At 34.5% G+C, this 27149-nt stretch overlaps 2 protein-coding genes across 6 annotated transcripts in view; one reads left to right on the forward strand and one right to left on the reverse strand.

The window, feature by feature from the left end:
* The window catches only part of LOC113004787, a 204049-nt gene that overhangs the window by 98106 nt on the left and 78794 nt on the right, over positions 1–27149 (reverse strand). For 2 of the 5 annotated variants that reach the window (XR_005574758.1, XM_039449115.1), the window contains one exon: positions 18313–19886. The gene's annotated coding sequence lies outside the window, so the exon portion shown is untranslated. Of the gene's footprint in view, positions 1–18312; positions 20689–27149 lie in introns of those variants that run through there. The other 3 variants (XR_005574759.1, XR_005574757.1, XM_026139113.2) reach the window with 3 other exon arrangements.
* The window catches only part of LOC105208141 (nesprin-1), a 135614-nt gene that overhangs the window by 47821 nt on the left and 60644 nt on the right, over positions 1–27149 (forward strand). Inside the window, 13 exon segments of the mRNA XM_039449107.1 lie at positions 1050–1975; positions 1978–2363; positions 2983–3346; positions 4187–4795; positions 4885–5670; positions 6542–7702; positions 8743–9522; positions 9612–10262; positions 10953–11554; positions 11746–12388; positions 12536–12874; positions 13390–13695; positions 14381–14532. Coding sequence (XP_039305041.1) covers positions 1050–1975; positions 1978–2363; positions 2983–3346; positions 4187–4795; positions 4885–5670; positions 6542–7702; positions 8743–9522; positions 9612–10262; positions 10953–11554; positions 11746–12388; positions 12536–12874; positions 13390–13695; positions 14381–14532 — 7705 coding nt within the window.

The following is a 27149-nucleotide window of genomic DNA, read 5'->3' on the forward strand; positions in this document are numbered from 1 at the left end:
TATTAAACAAACGAAAGAAGTACATTAAGAAGTTAATTATAACAATATTTCTTTAAAAACAAATTAGTTAACACGCTTTTATCTTGAGAAATTTTGTTGGGATTATATATTTAAATGTTTATATAAAGAAGTTATTAGAAATAAAAAAGAAATATATTATATTTATAATATAATATCCATTTCATAGCAATTTAAAATAACCCGCTGTCATATAAAGTTATTTATACCGTATTTGCTCTTGCAGAATTATTAAAAATAATTTATTTTTATTGTACTTATTTATTATATTATGTAAATGGAAAAATTATACATGAAATATTTTTTATTAACTGTGTACTTACAAATTCATCATTTATCTAGACCGATTCTATCTCTACAAAGTGTTTTCTTTCTTTACTTATAAGCAGGACGTCATGAAGAAAATATAAATTAAGTATAACGTTGTAAAACATAAACATAGAGCTATATATGAACTGCGGATATTAATAATCATCATTTGATAGTTATAGAAACCATTAACTTTACGACGAAATATTAGATCGTGAGAAACATAATCAAGAAAATTTTACTTTTGACCTCACAGTCAAATAGAATACATAAATTGAGCAGTCAACTGTTGCAAATAAGTTATGATGATAGCCTGTACAATGTATAAAGCGTTTTTCGTTCAATTCATCATATAAATATGTAGAAATAGTAGGCCACTTATAGAGTAGAGTACACTTACCTTACTTGATTAATCTTATTCGTACATGATCACCTGAAGTATATTTTCTTACTTCAATTATACTTTCTTAGACCAAGTTTCAACAGATCGATACTTTGAACATATGAGTCATAACTCGTTTTTATTGTACAAATTGGATCTCGGAATCTTTGAGCAAAGGATAGGTACAAATTTTGAAACAATAAAGAATTTACCGTGATTCATTTTTTGGACGCTGGGGTCGTATAAAAAATACTCGACTATTCTTCGATTAAGAATATATAGACAAAAGTAACAGTCACCTTAAATGCATTAATAAATCAATTTGTATACTCGATTTCAGAAATTCAACAGCAAAAGAATCAATTGGAGGCTACTGTAAGCCAATGGCGCGACTATAAAGACGAATACGAAAGACTTAGCGATTGGTTACAACAGTTTGATATTCTCATCAAAGCTCAAAAGAATGCTCTTTTGCCAAATCTGAAAGAGAAAGAAAAGCAGGTGCAGGAAGTGAGAGAATTGCTCGATAACTTAATAAAGGGCCAAGAGCAGATTGATAAATTTAATAAAACAGCCGCCGGTCTGCTTTCGTCTCACTTGGACACTTACGTCAACAATCAGCTGCGGCATTTGAATTCGCGTTACCAGGTGCAAGTGAATCTCGCGAAAGATGTATTGAACAAGGTCGAGACCAATCTGACTCAACATCAGGAGTACGAGAGCAACCTTGAAAAAGCCCGCGATTGGATTGGGAATGCCAAGCAGATTATACGTCAAGGAACAGAGGCTGCCTCGAGCAGCAGTCGTGAAGAATTGCAGAACAGACTCGATAAAATCCAAGAGTTGTTAAGAAAACGTGAGGAAGGTCAGAATCTAATACATCTGACCGTGAATTGCGGCGAGAAAGTCATGAGGAACACGCGATCGGATGGTCGTGAGGAAATCAACGCTCAATTGAAAGAGATTCAAAACGACTGGGAGCGTTTGGTGAAGAAGATCTCAACCACCAAAGTGCATCTCGAGACGAGTCTGCTGCAGTGGGCGGATTATAGTTCGTCGTATTCGCAGCTGCAGCAGTGGATTAACGATCGCGAGGCCAAGCTGCAGCAGGTGTGCGAGCAGAAAGTCTCCAAAGCTCGGAAAGGCTTAGTCGGACTGAGCTCTCTGGCAATCGGAGAAAGAAAGGCGAATTTGCGACAAACTAACAGCATTGTACAGGACATCGTGGCGTTCGAGCCCATGATTCAATCAGTCACCACGAAGGCCGAGGACCTCTGCAACAGGCGACTCCAGCCACGGAAATTTCGATTAAATACGAGACTCTAAGCAAGCAAGCTCAGGAATTGTACGCGAAGCAGAAGGAGACTGTCGAACAGCATCAGGCCTTCATCGATAGCGGTAATGAATTCGTTCAGTGGATACGAGCCGCCAAAGAGAGACTCGGCAAGTGCTCGGAGCCTACAGGAGACAAGGAATCTTTGGCCAGTAAAATCACGCAGCTCAAAGTTTTACAGAGTGAATTGCCTGAAGGTCAGAAGAAGCTGGAGAAAGCTTTGGAACAGGGTAACGCTGCCTGTCAGATCGCAGATGCTGAAGATAAGGAAATAATCGAGGAAGAAGTGGCACTGTTGCAAGAAGAATATGATAACTATGTGTAAGTAAACTGAAATAAGTAAATTTAACGTTTTGTACGTTAAAAAGAATATGATCAGCGTTGGATGAGTTAAAATTTTTAAACTTATTTTTTAGTATTTCTACAAATTTTTTAAAATTAAATTAAGTTAAAATTCATGATAAAATAAATTTAGTTACGTATTATCTATATTAAATTAGAATATCAAAATTAAAAAAATTTTATTATCATATTTCAAATAATAAAAAAATTACATTTTAGATTATTAAATAAATTTTTATATTTTATTTACAAATTAAATTTATATGAAATAACAAAGAATTCTCGTTTTTTTATATAAAAATGTTTTCTGTTATATAAATACATTTTTAATTTCAGTAAAAAAGCAAACAAAAGTTTATGTGTTTTAAAAATAACTTTAGTTAAAATTAAAAAGCTCAGTTAAAATTAATTAAATTAAAAGTTATTAATTTTATAAATTAAAAATTTTTTTATTGTTTAAATTTTAAGTTTTTAACTAGTTACTATCCAACCCTGGGTATAGTCAAACATTAGACTATACTTTTTTGTATTGTTGCAACATCTATAAATATGTTACATTTTTATATATATTATTTATATTATTATTTATATATAACAGAGAGTCACTGAATAACACGAAGAGTTTGCTCGAAATCGGCATAGTAAAATGGACTGAATACGAGGATCAATTTTCCGAAGCCACAGAATGGCTTACGCAAACCGAACAGTTGGTTCAAACGTTTAACAAATTGCAAGACGGTTTGGAAGAGAAGAAGAATGTTCTCGAGCAGTTCCAAATTCATTTGCAAACATTATTCGATTGGCAAAAGGAGTTGGACCGTTTGAATATGAAAGCCCAGATGTTGCTAGAAACATGTGCCGATACGAGAATTTCTAATGCAATAACGCAACTTACTACCAAGTACAATGCACTGCTGTCTCTGGCTAAAGAAATAATGCGGCGTTTGGAATTGCATTATCAGGTAATTACAATTTATTATTGTTTAATTAAAACTTTCTTACAAAAATTAAAAAAGTCCAAAAAATAAAACAGAAAACAAAAAACGCATTTTTAAATTTTTTATTGTGTAAATATGGTAAATTTTTTGGACATGTAATAAATGTAAGAACAAAGTTGGTTTTGATTAATATTTTGAGGATTCATATAAAGAAAAAAAAATTAACCTCTGGACTTGCACGATTTTTACGGAATATTATATTTATTATTTATTTATATTTATACTTTTCATTTGATTCTTACTAGAACAAATTATTCATGATATAACGTTACTGATAGAAAATGATTTGGCGCTATAATCCAGATTTAAAAAGATGGACTTATTTGGTTTTTGTTAGAGATAATATAAGAAAATGGAAATCGTTCAGATTTTTGATTAGTTTGCCATGATATTCAGGACTCTTCTCTGTTGATAGATGCATCTTAAGCCATCTTAAGTGTTTGCTTGTCGTATTTAGAACACAATGTCTAATTTCTTATTTGTGGATCTTTAGTTTTTGTAGGCAATCCTCTAATTGCTTTATAGACATTCATTAATCAAAATTTTTGTAATTTTAATTTTAATTAGATACATCATATAAATAAATATTGCGTACACATATACATACACACACACACACACGCACACGCACACGCACACGCACACGCACACGCACACGCACACGCACACGCACACGCACACGCACACGCACACGCACACACACACGCACACGCACACGCACACGCACACGCACACGCACACGCACACGCACATGTATACAGATATAATATATATTGATCATTTTTTCTACAATGTTAATTGTAGGAGCATCAACAACACAATACCTTATACCAAGAGTGTCAAGATTGGATCGAGCGTACGCGAGACAAGTTGGGCGAGTGCAAAGACATTCCCAGCACATTAGCCGAAGTTAACAATAAGTTGCACACGTGTAAAGCTATTCGGCAGACGTTGGAGCAGGGTCAGAACAAATTGCGCTACGCTTTGGAATTGAAGGAAAAAGTCATTATGAACACGGAACAAAATGGCGCGGCAAAGATTCAGGAAGATACCGAGAACTTAAAAAGCGAATTTGATAAGTTGCTAGTCGACGTTGAAGATGTAAGACAAAAATTGTCAGCGAGAGCGAGTATGTTGGAGGAGCTCAACAAGATTCACCGACTTATTTCGGATTGGTTGGAGGAAGTTGAAGGCAAGGTTCAACCAGGGGACGTATGCAGAAACGATCTCAGTGAGAAACGTGCTCTGTTAGAAAAATATAAGATCCTGCAAAGAGACATTCACGGTCATGGTGAGACAGTGGATCGTTTGAAGATTCGCCTAACTGAAAATCCCAGCATATCGAAAAATCCTTACGAAACGACAATCAACAAGTACGACAGCTTGAAGAAGTTGATTTCCGAAAAGATTCATGTAAGTAGAACTTTTAAATTGCAAACAGAAATATTTCACACGTAATAATAATAATAATAATAATAATGTCGTAATTTTTATTATTTTAGAATTTGGAAGATCAAGTTAAAGATCATGAGAGATTCCAACAAGCTTTGAACGAGGCAGGTGACTGGGTACGTCGTACGAAAGTCGAACTTCAACAGTACAGTGATACTCACGGCGAAAAAGAACGAATCATCGAACGAGAGAATAAAGTGAATCAAATCATCTCATCCCTGCCGAAAGGTGACACGTTGATTTCGAAGGTGATTGAGCTGAGCGACGTTGTGATCTCCAAGACGGGACCCGAGGGTCAAGACGCTATTAAGCAAGACATGAGACAGATACAGGCCGATTGGAAATCCTTGCAAGCACAATGTCACGATTCGCAACGAACTCTCTCCAATTGCATCTCGAGCTGGTCCCAGTTCACGAACACGTTGGACGGCATGAAGCGATGGATAGATCACTTCCAAAAGAAGATTGCAGACGAACAGACTAAAGAAAACAAAACTCCGGAGGATTTAGAGCGTTGTAAGCGTTTGGTGGAGGAGGCGGTTAAGCAAAAGCCAGTCTTGGAAGACCTGAATGACAAATGCGAAGCTTTGTTGGAGATTAGCGCTTGCAGTTGGGCGCGAGATAAGACGGTACAGTTGCAATCGGCATACACGTCACTTTTGACCGACGCGCAAGGTCTCGTCTCGAGAGTTGAGAAAAATCTGGCTGATCACACTGAATTCTTGAAAGCTAAGAAGGAGATGGAGGATTGGTTACGCACGGCTCATGGTTCGGTAGAAGATTGCATCGGTGTAGGAGACACGGCTTGGGCAAAGGACAAGTTAGAAACTTTGAGGGTAAGTGTTATCAAGAATAATAATGCAGAATATGGAAAGTATTCGAAATTAATTATATCATTGGAGTATTTTATTAATTGCGATAAAAAAATATTTTATACAAATGTAAATTTAGAAGCTATTAACATATCATTTTTTTATTCTGAATTAATTTTTAAAATTAATAAAAATAATAAAATAAACTGTCAAATAATGTTATTTAATAAGTTTATTGATACAAGGGGATATTTTAGTCTAAAGCGCAAAAAATTGGCCTACTTTTGAGGAATTTTTGAATTTTTGTGTAAATCTGTACAATATATATGTATTTACTTATAGCTTGAATTATGATTATTCCGATAAATTAACTGTTTTTGATCTATTATCTACATATATATTATTATTTATAAATTAACTATTTTGTCATATTTGTTAAATTTAATCGATGTTTTGTTAAAACATCGATAATTGTTGTTTTATAAAATTACACCATTTTAATAATTTACAATATTCTTCATTAATCCTAGTTAAGGCAATAAACGGAAATGTGTTTTCCAGAAATATTTAAGGTCAACAACTTCAGTAGTTTATGAGAATTAAATTTTGTGTCAGCCAAGTTAAAAACGTTTTTTTTTTTTATTTACTTAGCACAATAATTAATAGACATTTAGTTATATCAGAATTTATAAGTATTTATTAAATATGTACAAGTAGATGTGTAAAAACATTAAAAAAAGAATAGATAGGTTTAAGAATAAAATAGATTTTTTTTTAAATTTCAAAAGTAGACAAATTTTTCGTAGTTTAAACCAGAATATAACAGTGAAATTTAAATAAATGTAGCTATATACATAAAGATTTTACAATAAAATTATTTTAATTCATGCTGTAGCTGGTGGCGACACGTGTGACGGAAGGTCAACATTTATTATCGACGTTGCAAAATGCCTTCGCAAAGGCAATTAACATGGCTCTTCCAGAGCAACAGGATCAATTACGATCAGATATGGCTAATCTACGTTCGAACTGGGAACAGTTGAGTATGGACCTCAATACAGTTCAAGCCAAAGTAAAATCGGTTTTGAGTCGCTGGGAGGATCACGCGGAAGCGCATAATAAATTTGCGACGTGGTTGGAAGAGAACGAGGCCGTCGTTAAAGATTCTCCAGATACGAAAGGCGAAATCGGCGAAATGAAAACAATGCTCGAACGATACAAGCACATTCAAGAGGAAATTCGCGACAGGAAATCCGACTTGGATCATCTGATGACGGAAGCAACAGAACTGTCAGCATGGGCGAAGAACAACAAGACACTAAATGAAACGAAGCAATTGTTAAATCGATGGAAAGCGCTAACCGAACTTGTCGGTGAGAGGAAGAAGCTCATGGAAAGCGAGATGCAGGAATACAACGCATATCACGCTGCTCTGCAAGAAACAGAGAAGTGGCTGCTGCAAATCTCCTTCCAATTAATGGCACACAATTCTCTCTATATTACCAACAAAGAACAAACGATTGAGCAGCTTAAGCAGCATGAAGCGTTGTTGGTTGAAATTCAAAAGTACCAGGAAGTATTAGACGAACTGAAGTTGAAGGGTCACGGTCAGATAAATCGATATGTCGGCGCGAATCCCACTATTAGATCAACTATAGAAACACAATTGCAGAACGTTCAGGATAGTTATAATTCGCTGTTGAACACTGCCCTGCAAATCAAGAACAGGTTGACGGAGTCTCTAAATAAGTTCCAGGAATATGAGAACACGTTAGAGAGCATCATGAAGAACTTGGACACATACGAGGCGGAAATGGTTCAAGGATTGGAAGTTCCACTGGATAACTTAACTACTGCCGAACAGAGCCTCGAGAGTGCTCGCACTTTACATAACAAGCTACAAGCCGAAAAAGCTCGACTGGCATTAGCGGTGGAAGCGTGCGAAGCTGCGGCAGCATGCGTCTCTAGACCCGGAAGTCCTCTCGATGCTCCACCCATTCAAGTACCCGCGAGAGAAGTCGAAGTCAGAACGAGACTCGATGATCTTATTGACCAGGTATGTGCTTAATTTCACTTATCAGTCAGTTAAATAAAATTGATAAATGTAATTTCGTGAATTATAATGAATATTATAAAATGTAATGTTCAGAGAATGTACGAAAAAGATTTTTGTATTCTCGATTTAATGCTATTATTCTTCTATGTATCATAAGATAAGATTGACAGGAATAATCATAACTATTGTTGAGAGAAGATATCTTACTTTTAGATAGAAAAATTCTTAAATCTAGAACAATTTTGCTGTCTCTTTAATTTTCTCAGGCAGATTTAGATTAAATAATGAAAATTTGTGTGACGGTCATAAGAAAAAAACTTTTTTCTAATAAAATATAACGAAAACACGAGAGAAATTTGCTTGCTTCATCGATATCAAAAGTACTTTATCCTGTAGGCTCATAAAATTCGCTTTACGCGTAGGCAAAGACAGGTTGCCAACTTTGGCCTACAAGTAACTATCCCCACCCTAGTAACATTCCCTCCATCAAGAGCTAGAGTTGGCAACTTTAAGCAAATACTACTGAGTTTTTTGCGTTAATTACAATCTTGATGTATTGCGTTAATTCTTTCTCATGAAAAAGCGTTTATCCGCACGGTCCTCTATCGGCGGTGTTCCGAACTGCGTAGCGGTTAATCATCGTGCGTTATAATACCAAGTAAATTTTTATTTTTATAAGCTGAAATTTATACATATGTGTTAATCTTATCAAATAATAAGTCCATCTTATTTAATATGATGGAGAGGAAAAGAAATTATCGATTTCATCTTTGTCAATTTATTTTTATATTACTCAAAGTTGTAAAAAGATTAAGTAAATACAATACAATACATACAAAAATATTTTTACAAGTATAATAATATTTTAGTCTTGTCATTAGATTATCATTGTTGTGAGAGTAAACATGGCCTAATTTGATATCCATATTAAAATTTTTCTATTGCATTAAATCCAATACAACGTAAATACAAATTTTGAAATTGTATGTGCTTCCAATTAAACTACTTGCAAATTATATTATGTACCTTTGATTTATCAGATGCAAACGCATTTGGCAAACGTGATGAAAACGGTGGGTGAGCTCGAGGAACAACTACGACAAAAGAATTCGCTTCGTTCTTGGATCAATCAGCAACGAGCTCTCTGCGCTGAATGGAAGTCACGACCGGCGAAACTGCGAGCAGAGGCCGCCCAGGCCGAGTTGCAGGCAATGAATGAATTACTCACCAACGTGGGCGAGCGTCGCACTCGCGCATTGACAGAACTGTCGATTCATGAAGAAGACCACGACATTGAGGAGGGATTAAACAAACTAGAAGCTGAATTGACTGACGCCATCGCTGGAAAACAAGCGGCACAGGATCTAATCCAGAAGTACAGATCACAAGTGCAAGATATTCAAACGTGGCTCGATGGACTGTCGAAGAAGATCGACATGATCGAGAAGGGTAGTGGACTGACTATTAATCAGAAAATTTCAAATCTCAAAGACATCACGAGCGAGTTTGAGTCTCAGGGAACGGAAAAATTGGCGGAGGTTAAGAAACTGGGCGATCAAGTGATGGACTCGGTCAGCAATCTAGATTCTCAACAAATAGAAGAGCAAATCAAGTCAGTGGAGAGACGATACACCGACATTAGTAAGAAGTTGCAAAGGAAAGCCCAGGTCTTGGAGATGACGGCGCAGGGGATAGAAGCAACCAGGCGAGAGATTGAAGAGAATCGTGAGTGGATCGAGCAGAAGAAACAACAGGTGAAGATGCCGGAGTTGCTTGGCTTCGAAAGCAAACAGGCGGAAGAGAGACTCCTTACTCTCAAGGTAATTCTTCATTTGTTATTTTTCTTCAACGAATGTTAATGTATATTACATGTATATTATTCTTTAACTGTGATATTACGTTTGCACAGGCTATGCTGAAAGAGGCGGATGGAAAGCAATTGATTATAGATACGTTAGAAAAGAGAGTTGGAAATATGCAGAACGAATTGGAAACCAGCGAGCAGCAGCAATTAGAAGCCGATACGAGATCTTTGCGCGGCGAGCAGATCGAGTTATGCACCATTTTGAGGGAAGAAATATCCGTCGCGAGCGCTGCGGCTGATGCGCGTCGCAAATTAGAGGCTGATATTGAAAAAGCACGAAATTGGATAAGGTCAAAGGGCAACGACTTGAAGAAGCTCAGCGGATATCTGCCTCTGAGAGCTTCCAAGGTTGAGCAAGATATTGCGCAACACAGCGGATTGGAAGCAGATATTAACTCCTTCAACGAAAGTAACCTTAAAGATGTTCTTAAACAAGGGCACAGCTTGCTGAAAGATTGTAATGCCGACAGTCGCGCCAAACTTCAAGGTCTTCTGGACGACCTAAGTAAGGATTACGAGGAATTGAAGAAGGAGGCGAGAGAAAAGCAAGCCTCGTTAGCAGATCTTCTTCAGGGACGTAAGGCTTTTGAAAATGAGTTGGACAAGTGTCAACGATGGATCAAGGAAGCTGAAGTGGCCACCTCTTCCGAGTTGCGACCTTCCAGTCTTGACATTCTTCGTGAACAACTTGCTAAAGTATGTATATATCTAAATTTAGAAAAGTCAATTATTCTTAAATTGGCTACATAAGTTACATTTAAAAGGATATCTAGCAAAATCTTTGGATACATGTATATTCTTTAAAATGTGTACAACAAGTATGTTAAGTATTATCCTCGACATCTTCATGCTTTAAGTTACATTTATTCTAATAGGAAAATTTATTGAAATGATAACAATGAATTGCACAGATCAAAAAATAGTAGTTCAGTGTAAAAATTACCTTAAATCCATAAGTAGTTCAAAACTTTTTTCAAAGAACTTTGTTAAAGTCATTTTATAACTTGTGAGTTGTATACTCTTTCTATATTTTCCAATTGTGATTTTTATTTGCCTATTGATCGAAATTGATTTAAAATAGGGACATTTTTGTCGATTGATTTTTAAAATATCCTTGCTTCTAAGAAATAAAAAATATATAAATAAAAATATGAATATATTGTTTTATAGCTTCCTATATTGTTTTGTTCGATACCGAGGTCTGTTATTATCTTAAAATTATCTAGCTGAAAGGATATCATTTTTTCTTTCATCTAGACAAATTTAAAATTAAATCTTTATCTTGTATAAGATACAAACGATTTATCTTATTTTTATCTAGATAATTTTAAGTTATCTAAACGTAACACTGATCTTTGAGGAATATAAGTATTTCTTTCTTTTCAGTACGACCGATTGAAGAAAGAAGCACAAGAGTACGGTGATGACATAGAAAAGATAAATCAGCAAGGGAAATCAATTTTGCCGACTGTGAGCGACGCCGATAAGCAGGAATTGAGCGAACAATTGAAAAATATGAAGGAAGCTCATGGACGAGTGGCCGGTGTGATAAATGAGCGAGCGATCGCGCTTCAAAAGAGTATAGATGAAGCCGAAGAAGCTGCCACGCGAGTGGCAGAAGCAATCCAATTTATGACAGATATTCAGAAAGAACTTCACGACCTGAATAAGCCGATCGGTGCTCGCGTGGAAGACGTGGAGGGAATGTTGGTCGCTTACGAAAGGATCTTGGACGATCTCAAAGCGAACAAGGCTAAACTATCTGATCTTCAATCCGCTAATGTGGGCGATCTGCATAGTGTATTGGCTCAGCAAGACGATCTAATAAGAGCTCTTGAAGCGCAAATAGCGAAACTTCGTCAGCTACTGTTGCTACGACAACAATTTATCGCGTTAATTGCAGAGATTACTACCTTCATTACCAAGTATACCGAAATTGTTCGGGATATCGAAAAATCCGGACAAACAACGGAAGAAAAAATTAAAAGGTATTGTACTGTAACTGATACATGTATAATGTAGGAAAAAAACAATGTATCTTAAAATTTAAGTAAAAATTTGATTTCACTTATAAATATTATAAATATAATTGATTTTCATTATAAATAAATAAATTAATATAATTTTTTAAAATATATTATTACATATATTTTAATTAAACTTGTTAAACGTTCAATAGGTACGACGACGCTATATTAAAAATTCAGGAATGCGAAGCTACTCTCGCTAGTGCGACGGATAAAGGACAGCAAATAGCGGCGGAAGGTTCGGTCGTGGACAGGAACAACGTCACGGAGCAGCTGCAATCGTTGAAGCAACAATTACAGGCCCTTCGAAGGGCAGTGGAGACGCAAAGGGAGCAACACGAACTGGCGGCAGCCGAGCATAGAAGACTCGCTAACGAATTGGCGGACATCCTTGACTGGCTTGAGAGCAAGGAGAAGGAAGTCAAGTCCCGACCGCTGTTGGAGAGAGATCCGACGAGCGTTGAGGCGGAATTGAAGAAGCATCATTCTCTTTGTGCTGATGTGAACGAGTATCTAGACAGAATCAGAAATCTGAAGGAATCACTGCGGCACGAAGAAGGAATGCCCGGATCCTTGAAGGAGATGCTGAGCGAGGCGGTTTCCTTGTTGACGTCTTTACCGCGAGAGATGGAAGAGCGTGGAAATTATTTCGAGACTAATATGCAGATGAGATTGGATTACGCGGCTCTCACGGACAAGCTGCACAGCTGGGCTCGCGAAGCTGAGATTCGGCTCGAAAGCGACAAAGACGGTCTCGATTTTGAAAATATTCTCAGTGATCTGGAAGAACATAAAGTGAGAAGTTTTCCTTATTGTTTTTTTTTAAATTAGATTATTTCAACTATTTAAATAAAAAAGTGAAAGAATGAGTTTCTACTGTTCAAAAAACTCTAATAATTTCCTGGATAAATAAGTTTAATTCAACTTCCGTCACATTTTCAGATATACTTCAGCACCGAATCTTCAATTCGCGAGCTCGTGTCGCAACAGATTCAACAGGTGGCAGACAAGATCTGGCCGTCTTTAGACAGTTACGAGCAGGAGGAATTAAGCGCTCAACAACAGCAGCATACTCAGTTGTTAAAGAACACCCTCAATACGGCTAAGTCGCAACGTTCACGTCTAGAACAGGGCGCGGACATGTGGAAAGAGTACATCCAGAGTTTGGAACGCGTACGCGCCGTCATCAGCAGAACCAGATTCACAGATGAACCTGTCACTACATTAGCTGGATTGCAATTTAATATCCAGAAAATTGCGCACGCCATCAATGACATTCAGGTGAGTTAGAAGACAGCGTAGGTAAATAATTTATTCTTTTTCTATGAGTAGCTACATACTTTTTAAACTAGGCGGAATTAACAAAAAATAAATAAATAAATAAAATTTTTCAAGTCATATTGAGATATTTTTTTACGTACAAAAAAATATTTCAAAAATTATAATAAAATCTTTACAGACACACTCGCATACGTTCAAAAAAAAAAAAAAATTATACTGGTTTTTATTTACGATATAATTGAATTGCATTCAGAAAGGAAATGTTTAATCTTAAGACATTTAAATGTTTTATTTCTATCTCCATGTCTTAAATATTTAACAATATTTTAGGGTTTAAACGAAATCTCAAGCAGCTTCCAGCCTTTCAGTTTTGAAACTAAAACATTTTTGAGTAATTAAAGAATAGAAATAAAATATTTTAATAAATACTTAAAATTAAATACTTCTCTTCTCGAATACGATAGTAATTAATTAAATGCTCTTTTAACGTATCTTTTAAATTATAATTTTCGCAGAACCAACAATTTGAGTTGGATCTTCTTAACGAACGTGGACGAGAGGTCCTCCGACTTGCAGACGCAAACAATAAGAAAGCGATAGAATCGCAACTTTCCGAAATCAATTCGGAATGGCAGGAATTAGTTTCGGGTCTCAAAGGACGTAAGGATACTCTCGAGGCGCTATCGCGACACTGGGAAGACTTGGAAGCGCAGTGGACCGTCATCGAAACGCGAGTGACTGCGACTGAGGAGAAAAACAAACTCGTCGATACAGTGGTGCGGTCGAAACAACATTTACAGGATACCGTTAAAGCATTAGAGGTAAGTAATGATTTTTCTAATACGAGAAAATTCTAACAATTTTTTTTTTACTGGGGAAAAGTTAATTCTAGATAATATTAAATTGTTATCGGAATTGATATTTGAATCTCCACGTACCATGTTTCGCGAATTAAATCAATTACATAAAAATAGCTAAAAATATTGAAAGTGGGTTAAGCATGTTCTATAGTTATTGACATGTGCGCAGATATAATGTGCCTTGTATAATAATAGAAAATATGTACGTCACGCGAGGTATATTTTTTGATTCCTTTAAATGCTTGTACAGTGTCGCATTTTATGTGGCTACACATTTCTTATCGATTTACCGTGCGCCAGAGGCACAGATATACAATTAGTTCTGTCTTTCTCTCTTCCTGGTGCACCCTCTTTATAAATGCCGAACGTGTCAGACTTGCACGGCCAGGCACCACAGGTGCTCGGCTCTCCAAAGCTAACTACCTCAGTCGCTCACGAATTATCAACTCGCGATGAACGCTCGTGAACAAGCGCACCAGCGATAGTTTTACTTTTGTAAAGTATACGTCGACGTTTTCGAAAGTAGATACTTCAATTTGAAATTTAATATATGTATTGAAAAATTAAAATGTTATTAAAAACTTTTTGGACATAGTGCGAACTGATGGAAGACAGTTAATACGCTTTCTGATATTGTTGCGGACAGGAACTTGTAACGGAAGCTGAAAGACTTAAACCTGCAGCGGAAGAAGTAAAAAGCTCAGCGGGACCTGTGCTCGCATATCTCTCAGCGTTTACCGAAGAGCCGGCACGAAGTCTCGAGGAACGCCTCGAGAAGCTACAAAAATCCGTCGAATCGTGAGTGACAGCGCATCATTTTGCTTTTTATATCTGCTCTGAGCATGGACCAGCACCGTATCACATTATTGCTAGCCAACTAAGCCAATCTGATATTATCTTAGCTAGCAGATAATCAAACATCTCTACAGACTTCAGATAGATTAGTGATATAAAAATAATATAAAAATAACAGAGTATATGACTTTAACGATTACTATTATATTTGTTTTATATATTCTAGCAAAATATAGTGAATGCTCTCTTTTATTTCGGATTTTTAAAGTTATATTTTTAAATTTTAATACAATAATAATAACTTTAGCAAAGTGATATCGATGATATATCATAATATCATATTATTTATAACATTAAAAATAAAATTGATATTATAATTGTAAAAATTTTATTTACAGTTAAAATTTTTTTTATATAATTATTATATTATAAAAGTTTGCGATTCTTGGGCTAGCAAAGGTGCAATTAAGGTCCTTCTACGAACAGATTTGCATGTGCATGCATGATTTTGCATTTGAGGCTTCTGCTTATTTGTTCCTTTTATCCTAGAATATTACACATTTTCTATTTCAGCGATTCTACATTCTGTTTTATTCGTATTAATATAATTATTGTTTCTAGTACTTCTTCAGGTGATCATATCTTTTCAATTTTGTATTAGTATATATTTTTATATAGTGATAAGAAATAATATTCGAAATTAATGTAAGAGTAGAATAAATGGCTCAATTACTAACAGTATCCTGAATACTGGAAATATAATCTTAAGTGCTTTTATAATAAATAAATTATATCATTCGAAATGTCTATTTTTAAATTTTGCAAAAGATTTTCTTATAAATACTTTTTAGAAGATTTTCTTAAATGCTTTTTTGAATATATAAATCATATTACTCAGGATGTTTACTCTTTTAAAGTTTGTAAAAAAATTTCCTGATAATTCTCAGATTCGAAATTTTATTCCAAACAGATAAGATTAGAGAATTTATTATGCAGCTTTGAATTATTTTTATTTTAATATATCTTTTAACGTTCCATTCAATCGCGAAGTAAAGCCACTTAAGTTTTGAATATTAAATTTAAGAAAATACTAAAAACAAATAATGCGAACTAAATGGTATATAACGATCTATTCTACAATATTATACTCTACAGTATTATATTTCATAATATTCTATCTCATCGGAATTAGCCCACTAGAAATACAGAATTCGAAACATGATTAAACACATGTAACGATAATTTGGAACGACTGCTCTCTATCGTCACTGATTTTTTGATAAAAAACTTAAATCACACATGAATGCATATGTAGATGTATATCTACTGCTAATCAATTCTCGACATCTTATGACAAAAACGAAATGATGAAAGAAACAATTTTATCAGAAAAATAGAACGTAAATTTAAAAGTAAAATTCTCAAAATTTACCAGAGTATATCAATACTACGAAAATTTATATTATAATTTTGAGAAAGATAAAGAAAAGAAATTTCTTCAAAATTCCAGGTTCTTTTTGGACTTTTTCCGATAGTAAACACCTGTTATTACATAATGTATTTAATTTTACTTGAATTCTTAAGCATCTGTTTATTGTTATAGAATTTTATTACTAAAATTTGAATTTTCTAATTTAAAAAAAACATTTAAGTAAGACTGAATTTCCAGTATTTGGGGCACTGCGCCACTTACTCTACATCCGTTTCTTTAATTTTGATGTTGCACATTTAAGGGAAGATTGTTAGAAATTCTGAGATTGTTCCTCAATAAATAAATGCCGACCCGACGCGAACATATATTGCGACAATTTTAACAGAGATTTTCAAGGTTATCCTACCACGTCGCATCGTCGTTCAAATCATTGCCAAAATTCTACCTGAACAAATCGACCTTTCAGTCGCAAAGTCAGTGGTAAAACAGTCAGTCAATGAGCGAGGATACTAAAATACTCGTCAAACTCGATAGTGCAATTATTTTAACAGAAGATTGCTATAACGTATCATAAATAAATAACAAAGATTATTTTAAGAAGATCCACATTCAAAGTGTGAAGAAATGATGGTGAACAATTTTGTGAAAGTTACTAAGGTGGATAAAAAGATTTCCATGTCATTTATCACAATAGATGCTGCTGTATACCGCGATAAAATATTTTCCAATATTTTCCAGTACATTATTATTCGTTACGCTCGCGCTACTCCAATTCACGATTACATAATGTTGCGTAAAAATTACAAATCATACATGAAGACAATTACGACGCAATGTGAATGCCGATCCAAATTCGACGTAATGGGACTGGCATAGCAAAACGGAATATAAATAGAGTGCAGGAATATAAACACCTCGCAGACATTTTCACATGTTATATGTTGTACACGTAGCTACATTCAGAGAAAAGAATCGTATCAGCAACTATAAATTCGTGAACAAATAATACCTCAACTGAATTGTATTACAAAGTTGTCATAGGTTACATAAATTAAGAAAAAATACAACAATATTAGTCATTTATAGTAAAATTGTTGGATAAACTGGAGGAAAATAGCAATACAAATACAGGTAAAAAATTGAACCAACTGACAACGAGATTCAAACTTGGAATCTCGCGTTCTCGTTGCTAGCATTTAAGGCACTGAAGAGTCACTGCTCTACTATCATAATTATTTCAATCGTATAATTAATTGTATACATAAGTTGAAAGTAATTCTCATAATTTTTATTACTTGGTTTTTTATTTGTTTTTATTATTTTTATTATTTGTACAATAAGAAATTGAAAAAAAGGCTAATCATAAATATTTATGATTCCCCATTTTCTGACTAAATTGAACGTTTTATTTATCTAAATATTTATAATAACATTAATAATTGTGATTGCGCATCTATACCCGCGCCGACTCACATTAGCCTTTTTTTCAATTTCTTATTGTATAAATAATAAAAATAATAAAAACAAATAAATAAAACAATAATGAGAGTCCGCACTGGCTCTCATTAGCTTCTTTTTCAATTTTTTATTGCTTAAATTTCAAGAGCCCTGATTTAATATATATTAATTGTTTTTGTTATTTGTGTTTACATAATTTATTATAGTTGAGGTGCTATTTCACTATAAACTACCAGTTGCATAAATATTGTTGCCATGTCGACAAACAATTTCATAGTTATTGCAGTTAAAGTTTGCAATAACTATAAAATAGTTCTTTCAACTATACATATATTGATTCTACGTATAAAACTTGTCACTTTTATAGTTGCCATCACTATGCATTTTTTCTTTGAGTGTAATATATCCCAGATTTAATGAAGTCTCTTGCATTTATGACTTCTTTGGCTAACGTAGATCTATTTCATTTCGACGAAAATATCGAGGAAAATCGAATAAAGCAACATATCATTTATTACAACACTCCACGCTTTAAATATCTAAGTAATTGACGTTCTCCAATTTGGATCCTTTAATTGCATTTGAAATTCACCGAGGATTCAGACTTTACATTACTGACATCTAATTCCTGAAAAATCCTTCGATTTTTATTGCTTTTAAGTTAAAAGCTGTTGCTTACTACAACGTTAAAAAAAAATCGACACAACTTTGTAATCAAATCGAAAGAGTAGTAATCGCGCCACTTTTCAACATTCGCACGTGACAAGTGACGGCGCGCATACACGCAACTAGCATTTAGCCATGATCGCCGATATTTATCGATCCGTCGTCGCTTCATTACGCGCGCCGCGCTACGTCACCACCAAATCTGTCGTATGACGTAATATACGAACCGTGTAACACCGTTTAAACACTCGATATAAGATGGTTACAGCAGAAGAAGGTCGATATGCGTGTCCGTTCCCACAGGGGAAACGTACCCATGGCTCCCTACCATCCTTTTCGTCGCCCCGAGTTTCATCACGAGTCAAGTTCATCCAGTCATCATTGTACCGGCATCGACGGCGCGTCGCGCGCGACGCCGACAATCGCACTTGCATCGCACTTGCAACTCCGTGCAGCATCATCGACGCTGATCACCGCGCGATCGAGCACTCGCGAGTAACGCCGGCGCGCGACCGTTTTGACGTTTTGCCAGTTGGCGGATTTTGTCATCGAGCATGACGTTCCGTCTCGGCGTATTTACGTTCGATTCCGCGTGCGTTGTGTTGTTGTCAGTGCGGGAGTGGTGTAACTTATTACTTGCACGCAGAACGCGACACGCGAGTGAGAAACTCTGGTGAACACTGACAGACGTGGACAGACATGAGCTTGCGTTTCGGGAGACAGGTTCTTCCGAGGTACGGAAATCTTTTTCTCTTCTTTTTTTTTTTTTTTCTTTCGTTTCCACTTATCAACGGATCATCAACGGAAGCGATTACGCCGTTTCGATGGGGAAATACCCGTGGACATTTTTAATACGTTTCTCAATCACGACTCGATCAAGGCGATTACTTAAACTTGCGAAACACTCATCTATTATACGGCGTAAACGACGTCGTTTCGCATGCGCGTGAAACGGAGCGCAAATACATTAGCACGATATCGAACGCACACGTGTATCGAATGCGAAATCGGAGATAAGTTCCAATCGGGAATGATTTGTACTTGTAAATGAAAACACTTGAACCGGTATTTCGTATCTTGTCATCGAGAAAATATTTGTAGTATTTCGTAAAATTTAACTTTCTCAGGCATACATGCTCCGTAAGGTACTGCTCTAAAATTAATTTCTCTTTCTACAATTGATTAACGATGAAATATAAAAATGTTACGTATTTAGCGGAGACTTATCTAACAAGGAAATATTATAAAAGAATAAAATCCCGATTGAAAAGAAATGGAACTTTTTGCAACGTATAGAAAATTCTGACACGTAATAAACATTTTTTTTTTTTGCTATCTTCACCTTGAAGGAGCAAAATCATTCCCTAAAGAGTAATTCATTTTTCATTTTTCATTATTCACTTACAAAAGAAGATCAAACAAAGCAGGGAAAATATAGAGAAAATTTATTTCTTTTAATTAAGTTTCTCGATTAGAAGAAAATTTATCGAAATGTAATTGTTTGATAACAAAACAGAAATGAAAAATAAACTACCAATTATTAGAGGTTGATTTTATTTCTTCAGGATGAATTTGGGATGCAAAAAAATAGTTTATTATACACTAGGATAACTTTATGTATTGCCAAAGCTTCATAATTGTTTGAATCCTCTTTTGTAAGAACAAACAAATTGCGACGCACATAAGATATTTACGATCTGTACAGTACCTTAATTTCAGTGTCATCGATACGTAGTTCACTGGCCGATCGTGGGATGCGTCTGATGTCGACTAAACCCTCGATTAAATATAGATTTGTTGTCTGAAACAAAATCAAATGTTACTTCTAAATCGTTATAACATATCTCGTACTATATATGATGCGAGACGTGACATCACATATGTATCTATAATACATGATGTAATAGGATGCGCCATAATAGCCGGCACGCGACTGCGGTAATTTTAGAACGTGTACCTAATTGTAAGCTAAAACAAAGTTTATTAAACAGTAGAGGAAAGTCGCTGATATCGATATATTCACTTTGTTTTCTAAATTGTATTTCTTAAATAAAAATTAAAAATAACACTTTTAGAAATGCAAATACATATCAGAAAGAGTCTTTTGTCAGATATAGCAGTTTTCATAAAATCATTCAAATTTTGTTATAAATTTTTGTAAATAATTGAATTTTTGTTGAGCGTTTAACAGAATGAGTCCCAAAACCGACACAGTAGACAGCAATGGCTATATTTTCATATTTTTTTCTTTTAACATGAATTACCTATACAAAATACAAGTAAATATATATAAGAATTACTTACATTTTGATGTAAAACGTTTTTTGTCGATTTATACAAATACATTTTATTATTTTGCAAGACGCAACGTGTTGTGTAATAATAAAAATAATAAGTTGGGTTATTAGTTTAATAGATCTCATAATGCTATGTCTTTTATTGTATCCTATGACGATTTTACTGTCTTATAATTTATCTTAATAATAAGTATACCGGTTTATGCTGCACTCCAATTTATGTTCAAAATCGCATTTTGAAAAAATTAAGAAAGAGAAAACAAATGTAAATAAAAATAGTTTTAGAATGCTGTAAACAAACTACAATATTTAAAATGACTTAATATTATCAATATACTATTGTTTAAACTAAGCCAATTGCAAAAGAAAATCGTGCAAGTTTTATTTTTACTTTTGACGAATTAGTTTTTAGTAAATTTTAAATAGAAAAAAACGAATTATGAATTATGAGTGTTTGTTTCTTTAATTATCTAAACAAATTATTTTTATTAATATTAATAAAGTGCAATGATTAGTTTCCAAGAAATAAGAAAGTCTCGCTTCAGGAGATTTACGTCAGTATTGGCGACTTTTCTCTAATAACATAGGCCTACAAAATTAAAGATGTTAAAAATTGTTCAAGAATTATAAATAGTTTCTTACGTAATTTATTTGTACGCTTAATACGAATATGACTGCAGAAATGGCCTATCACGTCAGGTTTTTGAGAAATGGACTAAAATACAATGCCTCTAAAAATGACGATTTCATCAGCTACATTTAAAAAATATTACAGATAATGCAAATTATTTCCAATATTTTAATCGATGGCTTCATACGGTATTATCCTTCTTTTTCAAAATAAATTTTTATTTGTCAATGTACAATTTTTTTCAAATATATCAATTAGAATTTCTTTAGAATACACTTTTGAAAGTATGTAGGAGTATAGTTCTGTAATAACTGAAGGAACTGAGCACTAGCACAGATAAACTGAATATATAATATTTGAAAGAATTTTAAAGGTTTCTAATTTTAAATCTGTCAGATTTATAATATTCAAAATGACAGATTCTTTCAATGTGACAGACATCTAAATTTAAATTTTAGATAATTTAAATTGAATTTTTTTTTAATTACTAGAATTACTAGAAAACCATTTAACATGATAAATCAAATTAGGCTTTAACTTTGACTTTTTGAGACACCCTCTATACGACAGCTGTAATATATGGATAGTTAAAATTTTAGCAGTATAATTAAATTTAATTAGCTGCTGGTATTATAGGTAAAGGTCACTAAAATTTAGTTGCGACATGCTTTAATGAATAGCACGTGTTGCAACGATTAAATTCACTGTGGGAAACACAAGTTTCGGTGTCCCTGATAAATGTCACTGCAGATTTGAATATCAAGTTTTTGTATTAATTTTTAAGTAAAAATATTCAAGTAATTTACTGTTCAAATTTACTTTATTCTACCTTTATCTTGTAGTCTTATTTTGAGACTTCAACTTTGAGAAAGAATTCCTCTCATGCAAGGAATCCCTCTTGTTTCAGTATATATCTTGTTGAAAACAAGAGTGAAAGATTTCACAATGCTGCGTCTTTTACTCTATTCTCTGCTAGTCCTACTTAGGAGAAAGATTTCAATAGTTGAGAATGCTGCCATTTGTTCGCAGACGAGCGATTTGTTGCGACTAGTTACGTTTGTTAGCTAGAACAGCAGATTTCAGTTTGTAATCGATGTGATCATAGCAGACAAATATATTTTCTTAAGAAACCGATGTGGTAATAAAAATGACATTGCTTTCTGCAGTGATAAATATAGTTTTAGCAAACCAGAATTAGCTGCGTCGAGAATTTTTCCTTTTGTGTATACTTTACCGTTCAAAAGTTTGAAGGCAATCATCATATTTTTGCGCGAAATAAAGGGTTCGTTTGCAAATATTATGAAAGCAATCGCTTATAACGAGTGTTTATTGACATTGATGACTACTTTGAGCCAGAACGCCACACCGACTCTCTATGCTCGTGTCTAAGAAATTCTTGCTGTTATTTGCTTGCCATTATCTACTCTTAAATACTTACTTTGTTTTCGCCCCGTACGGATCACAGAAATACGCTGTTTGCTCTCAATTCCGATGTGCAAATAAAAATTATTTACAAAAATTAAACGATAGAATGCCCAAATCTTGCTTAGAAAGTGATTAAAAGTAAAGATGGTCATTTTGATGAAATAAAAATTTGATTTGGAATTGTAATCAACTGAGACTTTTCTGTTTTTGTTTTAATACATATGTATTATTTGGTAAGCTTCAAATTGCAATAAATAAGTTTACTACATGAATTTTGCTGCTTTATCAGAAATTTTTGATTGCTTCCAAACTTTTAGATGATAGTAACGTATATTCTATATTTATATGCTTTCAAAGGTCCTAAAACTTTTAATTGGTGTATCTTGGCAAAAAAAACTCACACAAAATTAATTTTGAAAAAAAAATAGCATAGTGAGGCCATTGATTAAAATATTGAAGCTTAAAACATTGGAAATAATTTACTTTCTCTGTGTAATATTTTTATGAATATCAAAGCTATCATATTTCGGTCATTTTTCTCTATTTTCTAAAAAAACTTGACGTGATATGCAATTTCTGCGACCAGATTCGTGTACAGCGCACAAAATTACATAACAAATCATTTATAATTCCCAAACAACGAAACCTCGCAGATCTGTGTACTGGACCGCTTAAGTGAATCACACAAATTAAGTAGAGAAGCGCTAATTAAAAAAAATTGGTTTTTTTATCGCGTCAATCATCCGACAGAAGAAAAATAAAAATATTTCCGGTAATATTACATTGTCAGAAGCGACTACATTTCATCATTTTCATTTACAAATATCGTTTTGTAAAATTTTTGTAAGTAAACTTACAATGAACAATATTAATATTCCTCTCGACACAATCGACACACTTCAATTCAATAATAAATTTTCTTCTACGTGCTATTTGTCGGATAATTAACGTTCTATTTTTACTTACATTTATAATATCGTTCATACCGTTCACCAACGTATTCATCTGGACATTTTTAAATAATAGAATACGTGTATGTAATCTCAATCGTAATTTCAATTGCTACGTTATTTTGCGATTGTTGTTATGACTTGTGCTATTTTATTATGATAGTCATAGTGCCGGCAGATTAAAACGTGTACAATACAAATGAGACTTATAAATCTGTCGACTCAGCCGGATTGAATCGACAGATTTACAAGTCCATTGTAAGGTGGTACGCGGGTTCAAACCTTCGGAAACGTGTTTTCGTCGGAAGGCTGCGCAATAAATTATTAGTTATAAAAGAGATTTGTAATGACGCGTTCTGTGATCGAAATTGATCATCGTCACAATTTCCGTCACAAGTTTGCGCGACACGGTCATCACGTGTTTTTCACGCGTCGTTATTCAAAATCATCCCGTGCGGTCTTCTACAACTTTCCGTAACCCATTGGCCTTACTTCTTCTTCACCGGCCGATTATTCTTAGGACTCGGTTCTTGGCTAGGCAAACCGATTCTAAGACCAGGCCGCATGCGTCGCGGCGCCTCGCCAATGCAAGGCGTCTCGACTGGCGTCTAACGCTAGCTTAGGTCGACTATATCCCTCCAATAACGTTTCGAACCGCGTACGCTGCTGTTTGGCTTGATAGTGCCGCGCCATACTGTTATCCGGACAAACGCGAGAGCAAGGATTAAAGAGAGGAAATAAAGCGAGGAAAACGAAAGAGAAGAGAGTGAGAAGTTCGCGCTCGGTTCGCGCCGTCCACTGCATATCGCGAGAACGCGAATATCGCGCGATTACTGCAACCCAGATTACATAGGTACATATGTCGCTCCGACTTATCGCTCGATTGCGATATCGTTCGTACAGATAGATCGAGAGTGATTACATTCGAACGCCGCCGCCGCCGCCGCCGCCGCCGCCGCCGCCGGTAATGAGACATTTTTATGACATCTACGACGGACGATCAGCGAAATAGAATCGCGCGCGCGGCGCAAGAATCGCACATGAACGCAACCAGTGAGTCGCGCGGATCGATTAAGCCATCGCGGATTATAACGAGATCGCGTGAGAACAGATAATCGTTTCACACCCAAACTCACAGCGCTGGAAATAGATCGCACTGCGTGCGAACGTTAATGGGTCTTCGAAGGAAACTCATTCCGGCGATGAATTTGATTCGGCTGTCGCGGCACGCAAATTTATCGTTCCAATCGCGCTCATTTCAATTGCGCAATTTTCACTGCTGGGCGCCGACGCGTGAATGGCACGTACAAAATGAAAGTTTTATATAAATTTGGACAATTGAACTCGCAAGAAGAGGCGAGTACATTCAACATCGCGTTAAAAGAAAATTATTGAGAGTGAAGTCGAAGAAGTTTCCATGTGATTTACACAACTGTGATCCACAGATTACATCATAGATTTCTTTTTCATGTTCGTTTTTTTGTCTGTACGTCATGTGTCATCTGCCGGCCGGCGGCGCGGTGATGTCATCGTAGGAAAAGAATCGTGCACTGAAGACAATATTGACATCGAGAACCTTGGTCATGTATTTCGCGACGTGACGAAACCCTAACAACACATGATATCGAACGAATATTGCGAATATTCTACAAATGTACGCACGATATCACGATACTGTACGAATGTTCGTACGATATCTAGAATATTCCAGAATATTCATATGATATCTTGTGCTGTTAGGGAATCGGCAAACGTAATCGCCAATTAAAATTAATATTAAGATTAAAAGACGGCACATTGCGCGAAAATTAATTGTAATTAATGAGGTTTCGATCTCTGGGAAGTGGACGAAGGGAACAAGACGAATCGTAATAAATTTCAAACTTGCGATTTTGCGCAATTCTCCGTTCGAGGGGCGAAAGTATGTCATCAACGAAAAAATAGATCGTCTTAGCGCTGACGAATCGAAATCGTGTGCCTTCCTTCCGAAAGGACGATGACAGCATCCGAGTTCTCGGCAGATGACATCAACGTTTAAATTATTCTTGACTACCTGTGTTGATTCTGCAACCGGCAGCAAAAAATTATACAATTTGCGCTGTTCGTATTTGAAGAGGAGATGCTCTTCTGCATTTACTTAAAAAAAAAGAAAGGAAATTCTTTAACATAAAGTGAACAGTTATATTTATCACTAAAGTCTTATTCCCGAATCAGACGACATTTATATTTCTCTAGTTTATTCGATAAAAAGGAAAATTAATATAAAAAAACATTTTATTTTGAGATGCATCGATTACATTTCGTTTGGAGGCTGAAAATAAAATAATCGTTTCGTAAAATCCTGTGCAGCACCTTCCTCGAACAGTATCTTCCTCGTGTATGTACTGCAAGTGTGAACAGTCGGCCAAACTCCCATTCGTACATACTTCCTTCGTCTACTTTTAGCCAAGGCTGCCCCGACTGCGCGACTTCGCCTGGGATCGGGCCAGCCGAAGCACAGCGACACGCATTTCCGATTCTAAATTCGTCTCACCTCACTGCGCTTAAGGCTGATCGTTCCATAACATTTTTCCCACACACGTGGAATTTTAATATATTTAATATATTATTTCAATACATTTGATACATTATGATACGTTTGTTTTGAACATAATGCTTGTTACACTAGGAAAAATGTCTTATTGTAACAATAAACAATTTGGTAAAAATGTACCAGACAAAACTATTTAGTTATTCCAAACAAATATTTTGTTTTATCTCCACATTTCGTAATGTTAACTAAATTTTTTGTTATATAAAACAAAATTTAAAAAAATTAGTGCTTTTAATAAAAGCCTTACTTAAGGCAATTTTAAACGGCAACTAATTATTTTGTTTTATATATCTAACAGAAAATTTAATCGTTTTTTGCAAAATACATGTAAAAAAATATTTGTTTATACTAAATATTTGTATATATTAACTAGTTTTATTTAATTGTTTATTTAAATTTTTCAACCAAACTATTATTTTTAAATATTTTTTCTAGTGCACTTATCGGAGCAACACATCAATAAGTTATGCTTCACGACTGTGCAATATGTTTTAATCAATGATAAAAATTCATTTTTACATTTTATGTTAGCAAAAAAAAAATGAGTGCCTGTAGCTGTTCAAGCATTTTTATAACAACCAATATTTTGTTTTTTACATGACAAAAAATTTAGTTATTTCTGCGAATATATATGTGAATAAAAAGAAATTTGTTTACATTATCTAAACAGTTTTGTTTAATAAAAAGTACGCAACAAAACTTTTCAGTTACTATAACTATTTAGTTATTATACTAAACAAAACTTTTTTATTTACATGAATTTTGAAGAAGCAACTAAATTTTTTGTTATATAAAATACTAGTTGCTGTTAAAAAATCTCTAACAGATTTTTTTTTCTAGTGCATCATTCTATTCACTTTTTTTTTATGTACAACGTGCCCCGAAATTCACGAACAAAATAGCAAGAAAGTTTTTGAAAAATTAAGTAAAATAATTATTTTTGAATTTTTGTCTAGCAAACATTTTTCAGATAGAGAGCTGATTTACTGGAGATTACATTTAGATGGTTGCTTGTGATGCGGTCGCTAACACTACCACCTACGTGACTCACGAACATGCGACTATCTAAATGTAGTTTGTAATTGGTTAGCATTTTTTTTTAAATTCTTATATCTTAAAAACTATTATTTGAAATAAAATTATTTTTATAATACTTAATTTTTCGAGA

The sequence above is a fragment of the Solenopsis invicta genome, chromosome 5 (assembly GCF_016802725.1).
Source record: "Solenopsis invicta isolate M01_SB chromosome 5, UNIL_Sinv_3.0, whole genome shotgun sequence".
NCBI classification, from domain to species: domain Eukaryota; kingdom Metazoa; phylum Arthropoda; class Insecta; order Hymenoptera; family Formicidae; genus Solenopsis; species Solenopsis invicta.